Below are 17,023 nucleotides of genomic sequence, written 5' to 3'. Positions count from 1 at the left end.
TACTTGACCCTTTTCCCTTACTGCTTTTAAAATTCTTTCTTTGTTTAGTGCATTTAGTGTTTTTATTACTATGTGACGGGAGGAATCTCTTTTCTGGTCCAGTCTATTTGGAGTTCTGTAGGCTTCTTGTATGTTCATGGGCATCTCTTTCTTTAGGTTAGGGAAGTTTTCTATAATTTTGTTGAAGATATTTACTGGCTCTTTAAGTTGTGAATCTTTGCTCTCTTCTCTATCTCTTGTATTCTGTTGGTGATGCTTGCATCTACGATTCCTGATTTCTTTCCTAGGTTTTGAATCTCCAGGGTTGTCTCTCTTTCTTATTTCTTTATTGTTTCTATTTCCATTTTTGGATTCTGTATGGTTTTGCTCATTTCCTTCACCTGTTTGATTGTGTTTTCCTGTAGTTCTTTAAGGGATTTTTATGTTTCCTCTTGAAGGGCTTCTAGCTGTTTCCCTGTGTTCTCCTGTATTTCTTTGCGGGTGCTACTTATGTCTTTCTTAAAGTCCTGTATCATCACCATGAGAAGTGATTTTATATCTAAATCTTGCTTTTCCAGTGTGATAGTGTGTCCAGGACTTGCTATGCTGGGAATATTGGGTTCTGATGATGCCAAGTAACCTTGGTTTGTGTTGCTTATATTCTTATGCTTGCCCTGCATCATCTGGTTATCTCTAGTGCTACCAGCCCTTGATAAATCTGACTGGAGCCTGTCCTTCTTGTGATCCTGGTTGTGTCAGGACTCCTCAGAGTCAATCTGTTTCTGTGGTCCTGTAATTCTGGGATCCTGTGACCCTGGGCTTGTTAGAGCTCCTGGGAGTGGAGCTTCCTCTGGGTGTTGTAGGACTGGCTGCAGAGTTTGTGCCCAAGGTCTGCTCAGGGCACCAGCCCAGACAGACCAGAAGGAACCTGAGCCACTGGTCTGGTGGAGTTCCTGTGTGCCTGGTCCCACTGGTCCCAGTTACTCCTGGTTTTGGGACAGATGTTGTGTCCTCCTCACCTCTGATCCTGGGTGTGGTTGAGTGCCTGGGAGTGGAGCTTCCTCTGGGTGTTGTGGGACTGGCGGTGGAGCTTGTGCCCAAGGTCTGCTCAGGGCAGCCCAGTCAGATGGGAAGGCCCACAGTAACTTCTAGTGAGCATCTCATCTGCCAGTGGCTGCAGGAGTGGGATTGCCTCAGTGACGTCATGTAAAAGCAGGGCCCTGGTACATGGTTGTAACCTGGCACCACAGTCAGTGTTTTTATTACTTAAATACACAGAGAAAAGGTTTTGCATTTCATTTAAGTGAATGCAATTATTCATTATACACTGTGTAACTGTTTAGTTTAGAGTGATTACAGTGATATCTAATTATTGTTTTATTTATTATGTACATAAACTATTTCAACCTTATCATAATAAATAGTATTGCTTCTCTGAATTCTTTACAATATCCTAACATTTTAAGTGAAAGTTTTTTTTAAGTCTCATGCAGATTCAAAAATGTGAGTTGGTCTTGATTCACACTTATCCAGTTGGTGAAGATAGCCTTGTGTCTGATCGTCCTAAAAAAGAAGTAAGTATGGATGTACTACAGGAAGAGATGGATAGATGGTTGTGAGTTCAAATTAAGCAATGCTGAAAATGATAGCATTAAACTGATCACATTGCTGTTTTTTTCTGCCAAGAAACTATTTGAAAGTCTGAGAACAAACCTATACGTCAAACATCTAACTAGTCAGAATAGACTGTTGTAGTTACAGATGTTACATGTTTCTTGTTTTTCATTCATTACTAACACTTATTTTAATAAAATGTGTTGCAAATCCATATAATTTTCTTACTATTCTTTATTGTGAATTTTAGTTACTTCAGTAACTTTAATTTTTCCTCATTTTGAGAAAAGGAGTATATTCTAATCTCAGAGGACAAAGAAACCAACTTAAAAAGTAGAAAGATTTTAAATGAAAAGATAATTTTGTTTGTTTGTAGGTACATTCATATCATATCTTCATTGTTAGTTTGTATTCAGAAATACCAATCTATCCAATTATGTAGTTGCAGTAAATGTATAATAGTATGCTAATTTTTAACTTTTTTTAAAAAATTTAACCTTATCCACTTGTCTTAGTCAGGGTTTCTATTCCTGTACAAACATCATGACCAAGAAGCAAGTTGGGGAGGAAAGAGTTGATTTAGCTTACACATTCACATTGCTGTTCATCACCAAAGGAAGGCAGGACTGGAACTCACACAGGGCAGGAAGCAGAAGCTGATGCAGAGGCCATGGAGGGATGTTATTTACTGGCTTGCTTGCTTGCTCTCTAATAGAACCCAAGACTACCAGCCCAGGGATGGCACCAGACACAATGGGCCTTTCCCCTTGATCACTAATTGAGAAAATGCCTTATAGCTGGATCTCATAGAGGCATTTCTTTCCTTTCTCTGTGATAACTCCAGCTTGTGTCAAGTTGACACAAAACCAGCCAGTACACCACTATTACTTTAGAATTTGAATTTTTGTATTTAATGATATTTTTAGGTTGTTAATACTTTCAGGTTGTTGACTATCATTTTTAGGTGGTTTCTTGATTACTTTATGCCTCTTTTTTTGTGATACAATATGTTGGTTTTACCTTTTGGTAACTAAAACAATTAAATATACTATTAGTGCCCTGGAATTAATAAAATTTTGTTAGTTTACTAATTTTCCCTTACCTCATACTGGTAATAAAATCAGATATTTATGATTTCCATGCTCCTTCTTAATTTTTATTTGCAGTTTTATCCTTTATAAAGTGAGTTGTTTTTCTTAGAGTATCTCTGTGACTTCAAGGCTATTTTCATATCAACAAGCAGAAGTTAAAAATACAAATGTATTTTAGTGAATGGTTCCAGTCTAGGTTTTAAGAGGACAGTGAGTGTCTGTATTGTGACTAACTAATGGCTCACATAGTTCCTGACTTATAGTATAGTAAACAGATTACATATATTATATATGAAACTTCACTGATGAAATAATTGTCCTTGCTAGCTTTTATATCCTCCTGGCCCATCTTTAAAAGCCACTGGATACTTAATAGTCTTTAGTAAAATACTCAGCACAGGGCTACCATGAAATAATGCTTTGTGGATTATCTTTCTTGGTACTTTCCTACAGTTGTCCCCAGTTTTGACCAGTGAAGTCCATAGTGTCCGAGCTGGGCGGCATCTTGCTACCAAGTTGAATGTTCTAGTACAGCAACATTTTGACTTGGCTTCAACGACCATCACAAACATTCCTATGAAGGTAGGTAGTTCTGAGAGCTCTTCCGTGCTTTTTAATTGTTTGCTTGACATGCCTTATTCACTTTAATTGAACCTTTACTTTTTCTCCCCATATCACATTTTGTTTTGCTAGCCCACATTCAGTGTCTTTGAACAGGTCAGTAAATACTGAAAATCAAAAAGAAAGGATCACAGAACAAAATGTATTATTACTATTTCTAATAAGAACATACCATATGAGATTCTTAAGAACTATGTTCTTATTATTTTTTATCAAAATCTATATTTTAAATTATTTCTCTGTGATTCTTTTCCTGAGCGCTGTATAATTAGATTTAACTTTGCATATTTGAGTGGATCTTTTATTTCCTGTACTTTCATTCTTACCCATCCAAGTGTAAAGATGTTGATAAAGGTCTGACTAGATAAACAGCCCATGCTTCCAGTTGATTTTGCTCTCTACATAGAGAGCTGTGGGTGTAAGTCTATGGTTACACCAGTGGGCTTTTCTTAGGAGCCTGTCACTCTAGTCATGCTGTCATTAAGTCATCAGGACTAAGCCAAATATCTGGTCCACAGTAAGCTTCAAATGAGTCATCACTAAAGTGGGTCCATACTGTAACAACTTTGCCTAAAAATTCATGGTGACTTTCTTGCAGTCTAGTTTCAACTTTTTCTTTTTTGCTTATTATTGAGACAGGGTTTCACTTTATAGTCCATGATGGCTTTAAATGTGTGATCTTCCTGCCTCAGCTTCCCTAATGCTAGACTCACAGTTGTAAATCACAGTACCCAGCCATGTTTTCAGTTCTTCTGCCATTATGTCATGGATACTAAATTGCATGAGAAGTTTTAGATTTTCATTTTTCATCCTCCCAATGTGGTTGGCTGGTTCTTTGCTTGTTCTAGGAGACCCTGTAGCAGGCATTTGATGAGAGGCAGTGAACAAGTAAGAATTTGTAACAAACTCCAGCTTAGGTCTGAGTTGAAACAGAATTGCCAAGAAGGCAGCAGGTGGCTTGCTTGTTGGACTTGATACTGTGTGCCTCTGTAGTCTGTGTTCTTTCTGTTAATAGATAATATCAAAAACAAGTTACTAAGCTTGTTTATTAGTTAGTATTTGCTATTTTAAATAAGTGGTGTTCATTAATTCACCGCAGGTATTTAAAGATGCTATTGCCTATTTTTAAGAGTTATTTTAAGTTCAACATAAATAAATTATTCCAATGATAGTATATTTGGGTATTAAAACTATTGGCAAGAAAATACATTTGTAGTAAAATTAAAAAATTCTAGAAGAGTCATTTGTGTGAATTCTGACATGAGAAGGTTCTTACCTGTGCCTGTGTTCAGTGAATAGTTCTTCAGTAGAGTTTGTTACACTGTTGGAAAGTATTGCATCTTTAAATAAATGAGAACAAACCATCCTCTAAGTTAGCTAATGTTGTACAATATATTTGACCTCACTTTCAGCAAAAAGCAAAGTGAGTAATTTATTTCATTACTTTGAACGCAGACCCAAGTTATTTAAAATGTCTTAAACTTTGCTTAAAGGAAGAGCAGCATGCCAACACATCCGCCAACTATGACGTGGAGCTACTTCATCACAAAGATGCACATGTAGATTTCCTGAGAAGTGGTAAGAGGCTTTACCCAGAATTCTCACCAAGCACACAGACTGAGCTCATCTTTGTCCAAACTCTTATGCAGCGCCACTCATAGTTTCTGTCAACTTGACACAAATTACATTCATCTGGGAAAAGGCATCTCAGTTGGAAAATTGATTTCATCAGATTGGCTTGTGGCTGTTTGTGGGGCATTTTCTTTAATTGTTAACTGATGTACCCACTGTGGGTACTGCCATCCCTGGGCAGGTGGATCTGGGGTATATTCTGAGGAAGATAGCTGAGCAAGCCAGGATAAGCAAGCTGGTAAGCAGCATTCCTCCATGGTCTTCTCAGTTCCTGTCTTCAGCTCCTGCTTTGATTTCCCACAATGAAGGACTCTGACTTATATGCTGAAGTAAACCCTGTCCTCCCCAAGTTACTTTTGGTCATGGTGTTTCTCACACCAACAAAGAGCAACTATGACAGTCTGTGGAACTGGTACTCTGTAGCGTTTGCTTTTTCTCCTTCAGGCTGTGATTTCCATCACTGCATCCTCGTGCTTTAGGGTAGGAGGGAAGAGCTTTAGCAATGGTTTTGTCATGGTAGTAGCTCTTGTGTTTCTATATTTCACTTTTTGTGTTTAAAAACTGCAGATGCTATAGCAGGATGAATCTTAATATTTCATTCACTCCTAAAGTTGAGTGACACTTTTAAGGTTTGAAGACTTTAAAGTCCTGAGGGTTTTCTCTGTAGATTGGTGCTGACAGAGTTACGGGACTGACATTGAGCATGTGTGCAGTCATTCTGAAGTATAATTGTGAGCCAGCTGGGGTTATGTGTCTATGGAATCTTGGGATTCACTGACTGAATTACTAGCAGGAGAAAAACTACTATGATAAATGTATCTACTGATGTTAGCAAGGGAATGTAGAAAATGTAAGTTATGGAGATCTTAAGAACCCATGAGATGATGTCAGTTTTTAAGACTTTTGTTTTAACTTAGGAGATTGTAAGAACTGTAACATTCTCTTGGCTATGGAGATATTTATGTCTATGGAGATGGCTTAGTGTGCAGGAGCACTTGCTGTGAAAGCCTGTAAAGCCACAGTTTGGAGCACAGACTGGGAGGTCCCAGGAGGCACTAGCCATACCCATACCTTTACATTTCACCTATGTACCTTTTTGCCATAGTAAAGGCTCCCATGGCAATAGGAGTGGAGCCCTGTGATATATAGAGAAGGCTGCATGTGGTTATGACTCTGATCCTTTGGCAAGCCGTACTGAAGAGAGACACCAGAGCAGGATCTCAGTAGGCTTGTACTTTAGCCCAAGCATCTCCCCTAAAGCTCCATATCTATGTATTCTGCTGCTTCATGTCAGTACTTAATCTAAAACTCAGTACTCCCAGAACAGTTGGTAAGCTTTGTGACTGGGACTTAGCACTTTCAGTGAATAGTCCAGTTGTTTTTGCATTTCTATTTGAGTCTTTTGGGGGGGGGGGGGAGTGGGAGGCTTTTCGAGACAGGGTTTCTCTGTATAGCCCTGGCTGACATGGAACTCACTCTGTAGACCAGGCTGGCTTCGAACTCAGAAATCCACCTGCCTCTGCCTCCCAAGTGCTGGGATTAAAGGCGTGCTCCACCACTGCCCAGCTGTCTGACACTTTTTATATCAAATTCATCATCTTGTTTTCTTAATTTCATTTTATGTTTTTCTATACAACCATTTCTGCATCTCTGCTACCACTAGCTGCTTCTTGAATGAAACCTATTATTTTCTCACCTACCATCCCAAGGAAACTTACTAAACTTACCCACTCTTGATGGTTGCCCAGGTAAACCGAGAATGTAACCCCGTGTTCTCACAGCCTACATTGCCAGATCCTCCCTCTCTTGTCTCACTGCTCCCTGCTGCAAAGATCTTGACATCTGCCATCCTCTCTGTTCAGAATGCTTTCTCCTTTTTTCTTTAATTTCTGCACCATTCTCTGAGAACTTAAACCAAACCTTATATCTAAAGGAGGCTTTTTCAGAGTCTTAGAATAGGTCAGACCTCTGCTGGAGGTCTCACAGTATCTTCTTCAACAAAGTATCTTTGTCAACTTTGTGATTTTAAAATTGTCCACTATTGGATTGACAAATCTGCTCTGCCACACTGCAGGTTTCATGAAGGCAAAGGTATTGACTACTCTGGTTCCTTACATACTTACTTCCAGAGCCTTTATGCTTCCTCTAAAGAAACACACGAGGGCTTGCTTGTGCATTTTAGACTCTTAGACCTTCTGAGTACTGGCTATATTACTTTATGATTTATTAGCATAGACAGGGAGAGACCATTATATCTGAGATCTATAAAATTTTTATTACTGGCTATTAAGACAGTGACCCAGATTATGAAAAATAAAATGAAAAATTTGGAGGGAAATTACTTATCAATGCTAACCGTAGTTTGTATCCGTCTTCTATTTGGCCTTTTCCACTGAAACTTTGTAAAAAGCTCTTCTCTCTTCTAGAGTTTAAACTTACTTTAAAAACTTAAATAACCAGACTTTGAAGTTGGTGACCTCCTTAGTAAAGTTAATGTTTCTATGACCTCTCAAAAGGTGACAGCCACTCGGGGGGCAGCAGCAGAGAAGGGCCATTTAAAGAGACAGTGACCCTGAAGTGGTGCACACCTAGGACCAACAGCATTGGTAAGGAGAAGGCAGGGTGGGGTTGGGGGGAGGAGCTAGAGCACACAAAAGTCTGTAAGTGTGATGTTATATCTCGAGTTTCTTTTTGAATTTTTGTTTTTTGTTGCCTTAAGGGACTCAGTAAGAAAATTTTCTTTCTTTTAGGTGTAGGATATTTTATTATATTCTTTCAAGTCAGTGTTTTTTTTCTATTTCAGAATTACACTATTGCACTGGAGCTTACCGAATCTCACCTGTGGATGTAAATAGTAGACCTTCTTCCTGCCTCACTAATTTTCTCCTCAATGGTAACCATCATTTAATGGCTTACCTTCATTTATTGTTAAGTGGGGTCATTCATGTCATGATAGTCTATTTGCCAAGATTGCTTTAAATTCATATTATTGGAAATAGCCTTTAACAGTTTTGCTGGGAGCAGAAATTTACATTCTTTCTGACTTACAGGCTTTATATCTAAGCGAGTTTTATCCAACTTAGTTTTAAGAATTTTTATTAGAAATTTGATCTTTAGGGTCTGACTTAACACTTTTTTGGAAGCTTAGGGTAACCTTAAGTTTTGGAACTGTTGATTAAAGGTCTGTCTTTTTTCCAAAGTTATTTTCATTATAATGTTCAGTTTTATTATCATAATATGTAAAATCTAAATTCAACAGTATTCAGCATGTGAAATAGAAACAATTATGCCAGAAAGGTGGCATTGTGGGTGGGGGCTGAGACTGCCTTTCCCTCAGGTACTTTGTAGCATTAGTAACCTGAGAATTCCTCAGTAGTTTCATTTTGATTTTGAATGTCTAGGAGGAAAGTTTTATGTGAACTTGAAATTCAGTAAAGCAAATATACCGTTATAATTATTTGGGAACATAGCCCGTGTAAACCTTAAAGAGTCTGAGAGAAGCTAAGTGTTAGGAGAGAAGTACAGACACAGCAGCTTAGCAGTGCTGGTTAAAGTATAGCTGTTTGAGTTTCCTTACTGACAGCTTGATCTTGCTTCTAACAGGTCGATCTGTGTTGCTGGAGCAGCCACGAAAGTCAGGTTCCAAAGTCATCAGTCACATGCTTAGCAGCCATGGAGGAGAGATCTTTTTGCATGTCCTTAGCAGTTCTCGATCCATTCTAGAAGATCCTCCTTCAATTAGTGAGGGCTGCGGAGGAAGAGTCACAGACTACCGGATTACAGTGAGACTTTTTAAAAAAAAAATGTTTATTGTATGTGTATGAGTGTTTTGCCTCTGTGTATGTCTGTGCACCATGTGCATGTGCACACCTGGTACCCTTGGAGGCCAGCCGAGGGTGTTGGATCCTCTGGAACTGGAGTTACTGACAGTTGTTAGCCACTACGTGGGTGCTGAGAATCTAACCTGGGTCCTTGGCAAGAGCAACCAGTGCTCTTAACCACTGAGCCATCTCTCCAGCCCTGCCATAAAACTTACTATTCTGTAGATTTTGTTTTGTGTTAGCAAGAGTTCTTGCTATACATTAAGGTTATGGGGAAAAGCGGTCTCAAAAAAGCTGATTGTTGTTTCAGTAACCATCATCACTGAATCTCTGCCATGTGACAGAGTCAGTGACTGTAAAGTGTCTGGGTTCTGAAGCATTGGAGTTAGAGAGAGGATATGATTAAATTAGTGCTTTCTTTTGCATATATTGATATTTCAGGGCTACCTTTTTGAAATGGTTGTGGAACTTAAATGTGGATTTATATGTATAACTACTCTTTATAAACTACCAAATATTATATAATTTAATTATTTTATTAGGCTTTTTTTCTTGGTAGTTATTAAAATAAGGGCTTGAAAGCCAATCAGTATTCATTATGGAAAACTGAGAACCTAAAGGCATCTGAAAACCAACCAAACAAAAACCCTAACTTACCTATAATTCCATTATTCAAAGATTAACACTCATCCTTTTGATAGTCTATCAAAGCAGTTCTTTGTAAGCAAACTGGCCTTGCTATGTGCTTCACTCACACATATCTGAAAGAAAGCAGTTACATCAGGAGTGAAGTGGAGCATGCTTCCATTCCCATTGTGTAAATGTTGATAGTTTTCAACTTCACGAGGGGGTGGGGCAAGCAGTGAGGTGGGTCACTGTTAAAGAAAGGGCTTTGCTGGCACTCACAGGGCAGAGGACATGAGGGAAACGGACTGTGATGGAACATTAGACTAGTTTCTAATTGTGTCTTATCTGGTTATCATTAGGATTTTGGTGAATTTATGAGGGAAAACAGGTTAACTCCTTTTCTAGACCCCAGATATAAAATTGATGCGAGTCTAGAGATCCCGTTGGAACGTGCAAAGGATCAGTTAGAAAAGCACACCCGTTACTGGCCCATGATTATTTCACAAACCACCATTTTCAACATGCAAGCGGTGAGTTTCATTTTTTTTCTGGATTAGTATGCATTTGCAAATATATTTTTAGAAAATAATTTCTTTAATTTGTAATTGGTGCCATTTCTCAAGTAAGATAGGAAGCATGAGTTTGTTGTGGCTGAAGAATTAGTGACTAAGAACAAAAGCAGCAGTTATGGTGTTCCCCTCTGTGTGACCATCTGTAAAGTCAGTTTAAACCAAGTTCTTCCTTCTCTTTTTTCTTTGTTTTTCTTTCTCTCTTTCTTTTTTCTTTTAACCTAACAGGTAGTTCCATTAGCTGGTGTCATTGTGAAAGAGTCTTTGACAGAAGAGGATGTGTTAAACTGTCAGAAAACTATATACAACTTAGTTGATATGGAAAGGAAGAATGATCCTCTTCCTGTTTCTACAGTTGGTACCAGAGGAAAGGGACCTAAAAGGTAATGCTGTTTCCTTTATGCCTTCATATACCCTGTTTCCTTACGCCTTCATACACCCTGTTTCCTTAACGCCTTCATACACCTTGTTTACTTGACAGACATTACTTTGTAAAATAATTCCTCTGTGTAAATTATCTGAGGAGGTGTATGTACCATATGATGGAGACATATAATGATAGGCATTGCTACAGTATAATTTGAAGTTCTACTATTTGTTGGGGGGGGGAGGGTTGAGACAGGGTTTCTCTGTATAGCCCTGGCTGTCCTGGAACTCACTCTGTAGACCAGGCTGGCCTCAAACTCAGAAATCTGCCTGCCTCTGCCTCCCAAGTGCTGGGATTAAAGGCGTGCACCACCACTGCCCGGTGAAGTTCCACTATTAACTATGGAGTAAGAGGAAAGAAATACAACTCCATTTCTGTTTCCTTTACCATAGCACGTGCCTAATGTTTAGATAATAGAACCAGGAGCATTTCTGAGGCTGCTTTTGATGTTTATTCCAGAGATGAACAGTACCGGATCATGTGGAATGAACTGGAGACTCTTGTCAGAGCCCATATTAGCAACTCTGAGAAGCATCAGAGAGTATTGGAGTGTCTGATGGCATGTAGAAGCAAACCCCCAGAAGAAGAAGAGCGGAAGAAGCGAGGGAGGAAGAGGGAGGACAGGGAGGACAAGTCCGAACAAGCCGGGAAGGAGCACAGCACGGAAAAGCCACGGCCGGATGCAGACAGGTGACTTGTCTCCTAGCACACACCTTGGCCTGTCACACATTCACTTCATCCAGTATGTGCTTGTCCACGCTAACTGAACTCTTAGTTACCCCATCTTTCTGTGCCTTAAAAAGTTATGAACTTTTATTGTTATGGCAAAATTGTGTTAATTTTTCCTGAGTAGCTTCTGGTTATCATTTTGATGTTTGATACCAGTATATGCTTTGAATATTGTAAAATTCACAAACATAATTTTATGTCTAGTGAGTCATTGGCCAGGCATTCGTCATAAGACCTCATCCTGAAAGAACACCCTGCCTTATTTTAGAGATAGGTCACACTTCAGTGATCACAGCACAGTGTGGAAAATGCTATCTTATATGAATTAGGTTCAGGTTGCCCTTTGGAGCGGCCCAGCATGCAATCCTAATTTTGACATCATCCCTAATCAGCACACTCTTTCCCCTTGAAGACACACTTGACTATCTGAGTTGGGTTCCTGGGACCAACATGGTGGAAGGATAGAACTGACTCCTGCATGGTGTCCTCTGACTTCCACACACATGTATGAATTGCCCGTACCTTTATTTAAAAGTTAACAAATATATTAATATATCAACTTCTATGTCCTTGCCACAAATCAGACAAGACAGCTAGATTTATTATAGTGACAAATAGCCTCTGCCTTCACAGTTACGAATTCATGGAAGATCTCTGCTCCTGCATAAATGTTTCCATGTCTACCACCTTCACCATTGGTCTGTAGGAATATGTTGACAGTAGTTCTTACAGTCCTCATCATTTCTAGAGAGGTAGAACACTTTACTAGTTTAAGCAATGCACTTGACTTCAGCTCTAGCTTATCTGCACTGTATGGCCTTGTGCATATATGAGAAGTATTCCTCTTACTAAGAAAGCCTAATAAAAGCTTAGAGTAGGGCCTTTCGCCTTACTCAGGTAGAAACACTTTGGTCGATCTGAGTTCTAGGTCAGCCTAGTCTACATGGAGAGTTTCAGGCTAGTCAGAGCTATACACCGAGACTGTGTCAATGAAGAGCTTTAGAATGATGAGGCTTGCAGGTAAGAACACCTGAGAACACACCTCTCCACACACACTGAGCCAATGTCTTGTTTATAATTACATTGTTTCTAACCTCTTTAACTACTAACTTAAGTTTCCTGGTTTGGTTTTAACTTTTACATCAGACTAATTCCTGAACTGTTACTTATAAATAAACTTTATTTATAAAGGGAAATAAAATTGTGTTGAACTCATTAAACTACTTTATATAATCTTTAGATTCTTTTGTGAGATCCAGTATGTTTTATAAAAACTGACACAGTAGTGTAGCTACTTGTAGTCTATACTTAGTCTAGTTTATAGACTTGTAAATTACACTGTGCTTCACTATTTGTCCCTCTTCCAGATTGAAAGGGATTTTAGAACGAGGGAGAGAGGAGTCGGCTGAAGCAGAGGTCATAAAGGACTCGCCTGATTCTCCAGAACCTCCAAACAAAAAGCCCCTTGTTGAAACGGATGAGACACCACACATGGAAAAGTCTAAAGGTGAGGATAACCTTGGGAGTGGCCTGGGCAGTTTGGCTAAGTGCTTGTTTCGCAGTGTTACTTCATATTGTGTCTGTGAGAAAGAGCTACTGACGCCTGGATGCCCGGAGATGCTGTTTACGTCCTTGGAAGTGAAGATATTTTTAATATTAAAAAAGCAATACTTTATATAAAATCTATACTTTAAGAATTTGTGAATTATAAGCTTAAATCTTCTTATGTTCCTGGAACTGCCGAGTGCTGGCTTATAGAGGAAGACTGTTCCCAAAGCCCCTTTATCATTAGTCATTTAAATTAATGAACAAAATAATTGGTTTTATTGTGAAATACTTACTCAGTATATCATGGTTTGTTGCTCATAGTTCCCCTCCACATGAGATGCTCTTCTGCCTCTGCTCTCCTTCACTAGTCCCTTCATACCCCTCTCACTTTTACATGTGCATGTACATACACATGGAAAGCTCTCTTCCACATTCATATGTGCATGTGCATACATATAACATTTAGATCTTATGTGTGAAAAAGACAGAAATACTCGTTCTCCCCCAACTCATGGTACCCAGGGAAGAATGTGATGAGACTTACTCATTTAGTAGTGACGTATAACCAAGCGTAAGTGAAGATACTGTTAAAGACCATATTTTCACCATGAAACCTTTAACCTTATTTATAGGCTGAGAAAAGTAAATTTCTTCTTGAAGCAATTCTAGGTCTAAATGATGGGACTTAAACTCGAGTTCCTGATGTCATTCTGGGCCTTAGTGTCCATGAAGGTATCCTGGGTTCAGTCCTCTTAGGGTATATGGAAAATCGTCAGACTGTCTGATGCCTGTGTCTCCTAGCCATCAGGAGCAGGGCAGCCCAGCGTTATTGGCAGGTCATCCTCTGAGTAGGCAGGCTAGTTACTCCTTAGTCAGTGTACTGGGACACACTCATTCTTCAAGCCACTAATGTCCTTGCATTTGGGGAAGCAGGGGTTACCTTAAGGTGGTTTGATGCCTGCCTCTCAGACCTTTGCTAGAGTTAGAAATAAGAGGGTTTAAATTGGTGTCTACTGAGATAATTACATATCTCACATGCTGGATATACCACTATGGATTAGAATGAGAAATTTAGTTATACTTTAAAGATTTTTCTTTTACTCTTTGCAAATTCATACCTGCATCTGAATCATACCCGCCCCCAATTCCTGCTTCCCTCTTCTGATCCCTAGATGCCCCTCCCACCTTCATGTCTTTTGTTCTGTTTTACAAGCTAAATCTTTGTGTGCTTTCTGATCAACAGCATTCCTTAAACCCATTTCATCTGCTTTGGAAAAGACTTCCCACCTTCTGTCCCCCCAAAGCCAGTTGTGTGCCTAATGTCTACCTACACTGCCTTTAAGGCTTTTTTTCTAAGTGTGCCTGTGGATTTGGTGGAAACCTGTCCGACTTTCTGGGCATGGTACAGTGCCTGAAGAGTATAAAGTGAACAACAGAAGTGAGGGTTAAATTTGTTACATTTTTAAATCTTGAAGTAGTAATTTTTCTGCTTTTTTCTCTTCTTTCTGCTCTAACACCAGGGCCAGTGTCCTTATTATCCTTGTGGAGTAACAGAATAAACACTGCCAATTCCAGAAAGCACCAGGAGTTTGCTGGGCGTTTGAACTCTGTCAATAACAGAGCAGAGCTATATCAACACCTTAAGGAGGAAAATGGGTTTGTGTAACTTCCTGTGGAACTGCTTTGTTGACTGTGTAGTCCCATGATGAATGGGTTTGTGTAACTTCCTGTGGAACTTCTATGTTGACTGTGTAGTCCCATGATGAATGGGTTTGTGTAACTTCCTGTGGAACTGCTGTGTTGACTGTGTAGTCCCTTGATGAATGGCTTTGTGTAATTTCCTGTGGAACTGCTGTGTTGACTGTGTAGTTCCTTGATGAATGGGTTTGTGTAACTTCCTGTGGAACTGCTTTGTTGACTGTGTAGTCCCATGATGAATGGGTTTGTGTAACTTCCTGTGGAACTTCTATGTTGACTGTGTAGTTCCATGATGAATGGGTTTGTGTAACTTCCTGTGGAACTGCTGTGTTGACTGTGTAGTCCTTTGATGAATGGGTTTGTGTAACTTCCTGTGGAACTGCTGTGTTGACTGTGTAGTCCCTTGATGAATGGGTTTGTGTAACTTCCTGTGGAACTGCTTTGTTGACTGTGTAGTCCCATGATGAAACTGCTGGCTTTTGGTCAGCAGTTTTGTTCTGCTATTATGAGTTAATACTTACATTGTCTCTAAGGAGAAAGATATTAACCTCTTTAGACTCTTGGCACTCAAAGGCCCAGTTTATTGATTGTAATTATGAAGCTGTCTGCTACTTATAGCATTATCTTTTCAGGGGGGTAAAAACCACACACTGAATCTATGTAATGTTAAAATATTAGAATAAATTTAAGACATGATTGTTTTAATCAGTTGTTTCAAGAAGATATTCTCCTATAGTACACTGTTAAAGGAATTCCTTTTGTAGAAATCTTTGACTAAATGGAGGAGACTTCCCTTTTCCTTGCTTGGAGAAGGCAGGGTGGGATAGGAAGTGGACCTTAGGGAAGTGCCCTGATGTTTAGGGCAGAGTGGGGTAGGGAGGGGACCTTAGGGAAGTGCCCTGATGTTTAGAGCAGAGTGGGGTAGGGAGGGGACCTTAGGGAAATGCCCTGATGTTTAGAGCAGAGTGGGGTAGGGAGGGGACCTTAGGGAAGTGCCCTGATGTTTAGAGCAGAGTTGGGTAGGGAGGGAACCTTAGGGAAGTGCCCTGATGTTTAGAGCAGAGTTGGGTAGGGAGGGGACCTTAGGAAAGTGCCCTGATATTTACAGGCTCGCCTTTCTCTCATGTGCACAGTGAGGAGGTTGGACTGACTGGAGGACCCCGAACTTCAATCCCTTTCTTAAAGTGCCCACGTTCTCCTGTTGTGAATAGGTTAGATTTTAGTTCCAATGGGTAAAAGTAGATAAAACTGTGAATTGCTACTAAATATTTTATCACCATCTCACTTTCCTCCTTCTAAATTTTTCAGGATGGAGACAACAGAAAATGGGAAAGCCAGCCGCCAGTGAAGAATGACTTGAGAAACTAAATTTAGTATATTGTGAAAAATATTTTGGCAGAATTTGATATAAGTACTTTTACAGTAAGATTGTATAGCTATGTTGCTTGGACTGGTTTTTACATTTTTAAAGAATTTCAACAAATTATCTTTTTTGTACTAATTCTGACATTGGCAGAGTCAAAATATATACATTTGAGATTTGCCCTCCCAGACCATACAGTTTATTTTATGGTAAAAGGTGTTCCCTCTGGAAATGTTTTTTAAAAAATTCTTAGGTCAAATAAAACTATTAAAATGTTTGAAATGCCAAGTGTTGGAGTGTTACTTTAGAAAAAAAGATACTACTCTCTTAATTGTAATGGCCAACTTCAAGAATTTATAAAGCTTGGTTAGACTCTTGGTGAGGTTTGTAGTATTAATACAGCTCCTCCTCGCCCCCAGGCTGTATAGTGAGCGCTCCTCCTCGCCCCCAGGCTGTATAGTGAGCGCTCCTCTAAGGAGAAGCTGGTTTGGTTTGTTTGAGATGCTTTGCCTCAGTGTGCTCATGTGTGTGTCTGCTACCCATCGAAGCCAGAATTTTCATGTAGTCAGTGTGACTTTACTAGTTTGATATAATACATTTTTATTGTCCACTGACTCTTTATATTGAAAGGGAGGGAAGTAAGTACAAAGGAAATTACTTCACAAAAGAAGAGACAGGCATTGTGAGGTTTTCATCCCAGGCAGAACTTTGGTTTCCTTTATCTCAGAAACATCGTGGTTTATGGTACATTTGTGTTAACTTTCTTCCCATGCTTTTCTTGCCTGGACTCTCATAACATGTTATAAGAAATGTGTTGTCTTGGTGTTGAACTACTTGTAGGTTTGTCCTATATCTCCTGAGTGCTTAAAGTGGAATTTTGAGTCCAGGAGACATTGTGTTTGTAAGGTTCTAAATTAGCATGAAAAACAGGCACACTTGCAGTCACACCAAATCTACCCAGTAAATCCTAATTTATTTTTGTCATTGCAGCTTAGGCAAAAGTCTTATTACTATATGTGATGTGCACTATAAAAATTATGAGGCTTGCCGGGTGGTGGTGCGCATGCTGCCTTTAATCCCAGCCTGGTCTACAGAGTGAGTTCCAGGACAGCCAGAGCTATACAGTGAAACCCTGTCTCAAAAAAAAAAAAAAAAAAAAAAAAAAAAAAAAAAAAAAAAAGAGGCTTATATTTGAATGTCTGAAATTGTCACATGATTATAGCCAGTTATCATTACTAATATACACAGGTTGATTGGCATTGAGGCTTCATGTAAGTATGAAGAATCAGCCTGGACAATACATG

The 17,023-nt window shown here is 39.3% G+C and overlaps 1 protein-coding gene across 3 annotated transcripts in view; it reads left to right on the top strand.

The window, feature by feature from the left end:
* Positions 1-16,007, top strand: part of Ints13 (integrator complex subunit 13) — a 31,892-nt gene extending 15,885 nt beyond the window's left edge. Inside the window, exons 6-18 of one of the 3 annotated variants that reach the window (XM_031383898.1) lie at positions 1,463-1,553; positions 3,138-3,266; positions 4,799-4,883; positions 7,454-7,543; positions 7,741-7,830; positions 8,541-8,719; positions 9,745-9,915; positions 10,183-10,337; positions 10,841-11,071; positions 12,478-12,617; positions 14,179-14,314; positions 15,490-15,567; positions 15,665-16,007. In XM_031383898.1, coding sequence (XP_031239758.1) covers positions 1,463-1,553; positions 3,138-3,266; positions 4,799-4,883; positions 7,454-7,543; positions 7,741-7,830; positions 8,541-8,719; positions 9,745-9,915; positions 10,183-10,337; positions 10,841-11,071; positions 12,478-12,617; positions 14,179-14,314; positions 15,490-15,567; positions 15,665-15,704 — 1,615 coding nt within the window. In that variant the 3' untranslated portion in view covers positions 15,705-16,007. The remainder of the gene's footprint in view (positions 1-1,462; positions 1,554-3,137; positions 3,267-4,798; positions 4,884-7,453; positions 7,544-7,740; positions 7,831-8,540; positions 8,720-9,744; positions 9,916-10,182; positions 10,338-10,840; positions 11,072-12,477; positions 12,618-14,178; positions 14,315-15,489; positions 15,568-15,664) is intronic. The other 2 variants (XM_031383899.1, XM_031383900.1) reach the window with 2 other exon arrangements.
* The last annotated feature ends 1,016 nt before the right edge of the window (positions 16,008-17,023 follow it).

The sequence above is a fragment of the Mastomys coucha genome, unplaced genomic scaffold (genome assembly GCF_008632895.1).
Source record: "Mastomys coucha isolate ucsf_1 unplaced genomic scaffold, UCSF_Mcou_1 pScaffold20, whole genome shotgun sequence".
In the NCBI taxonomy this organism is placed as follows: domain Eukaryota; kingdom Metazoa; phylum Chordata; class Mammalia; order Rodentia; family Muridae; genus Mastomys; species Mastomys coucha.
Note: the sequence above shows the minus strand (reverse complement) of the source record. Positions and strands in the feature narration are given on the sequence as shown.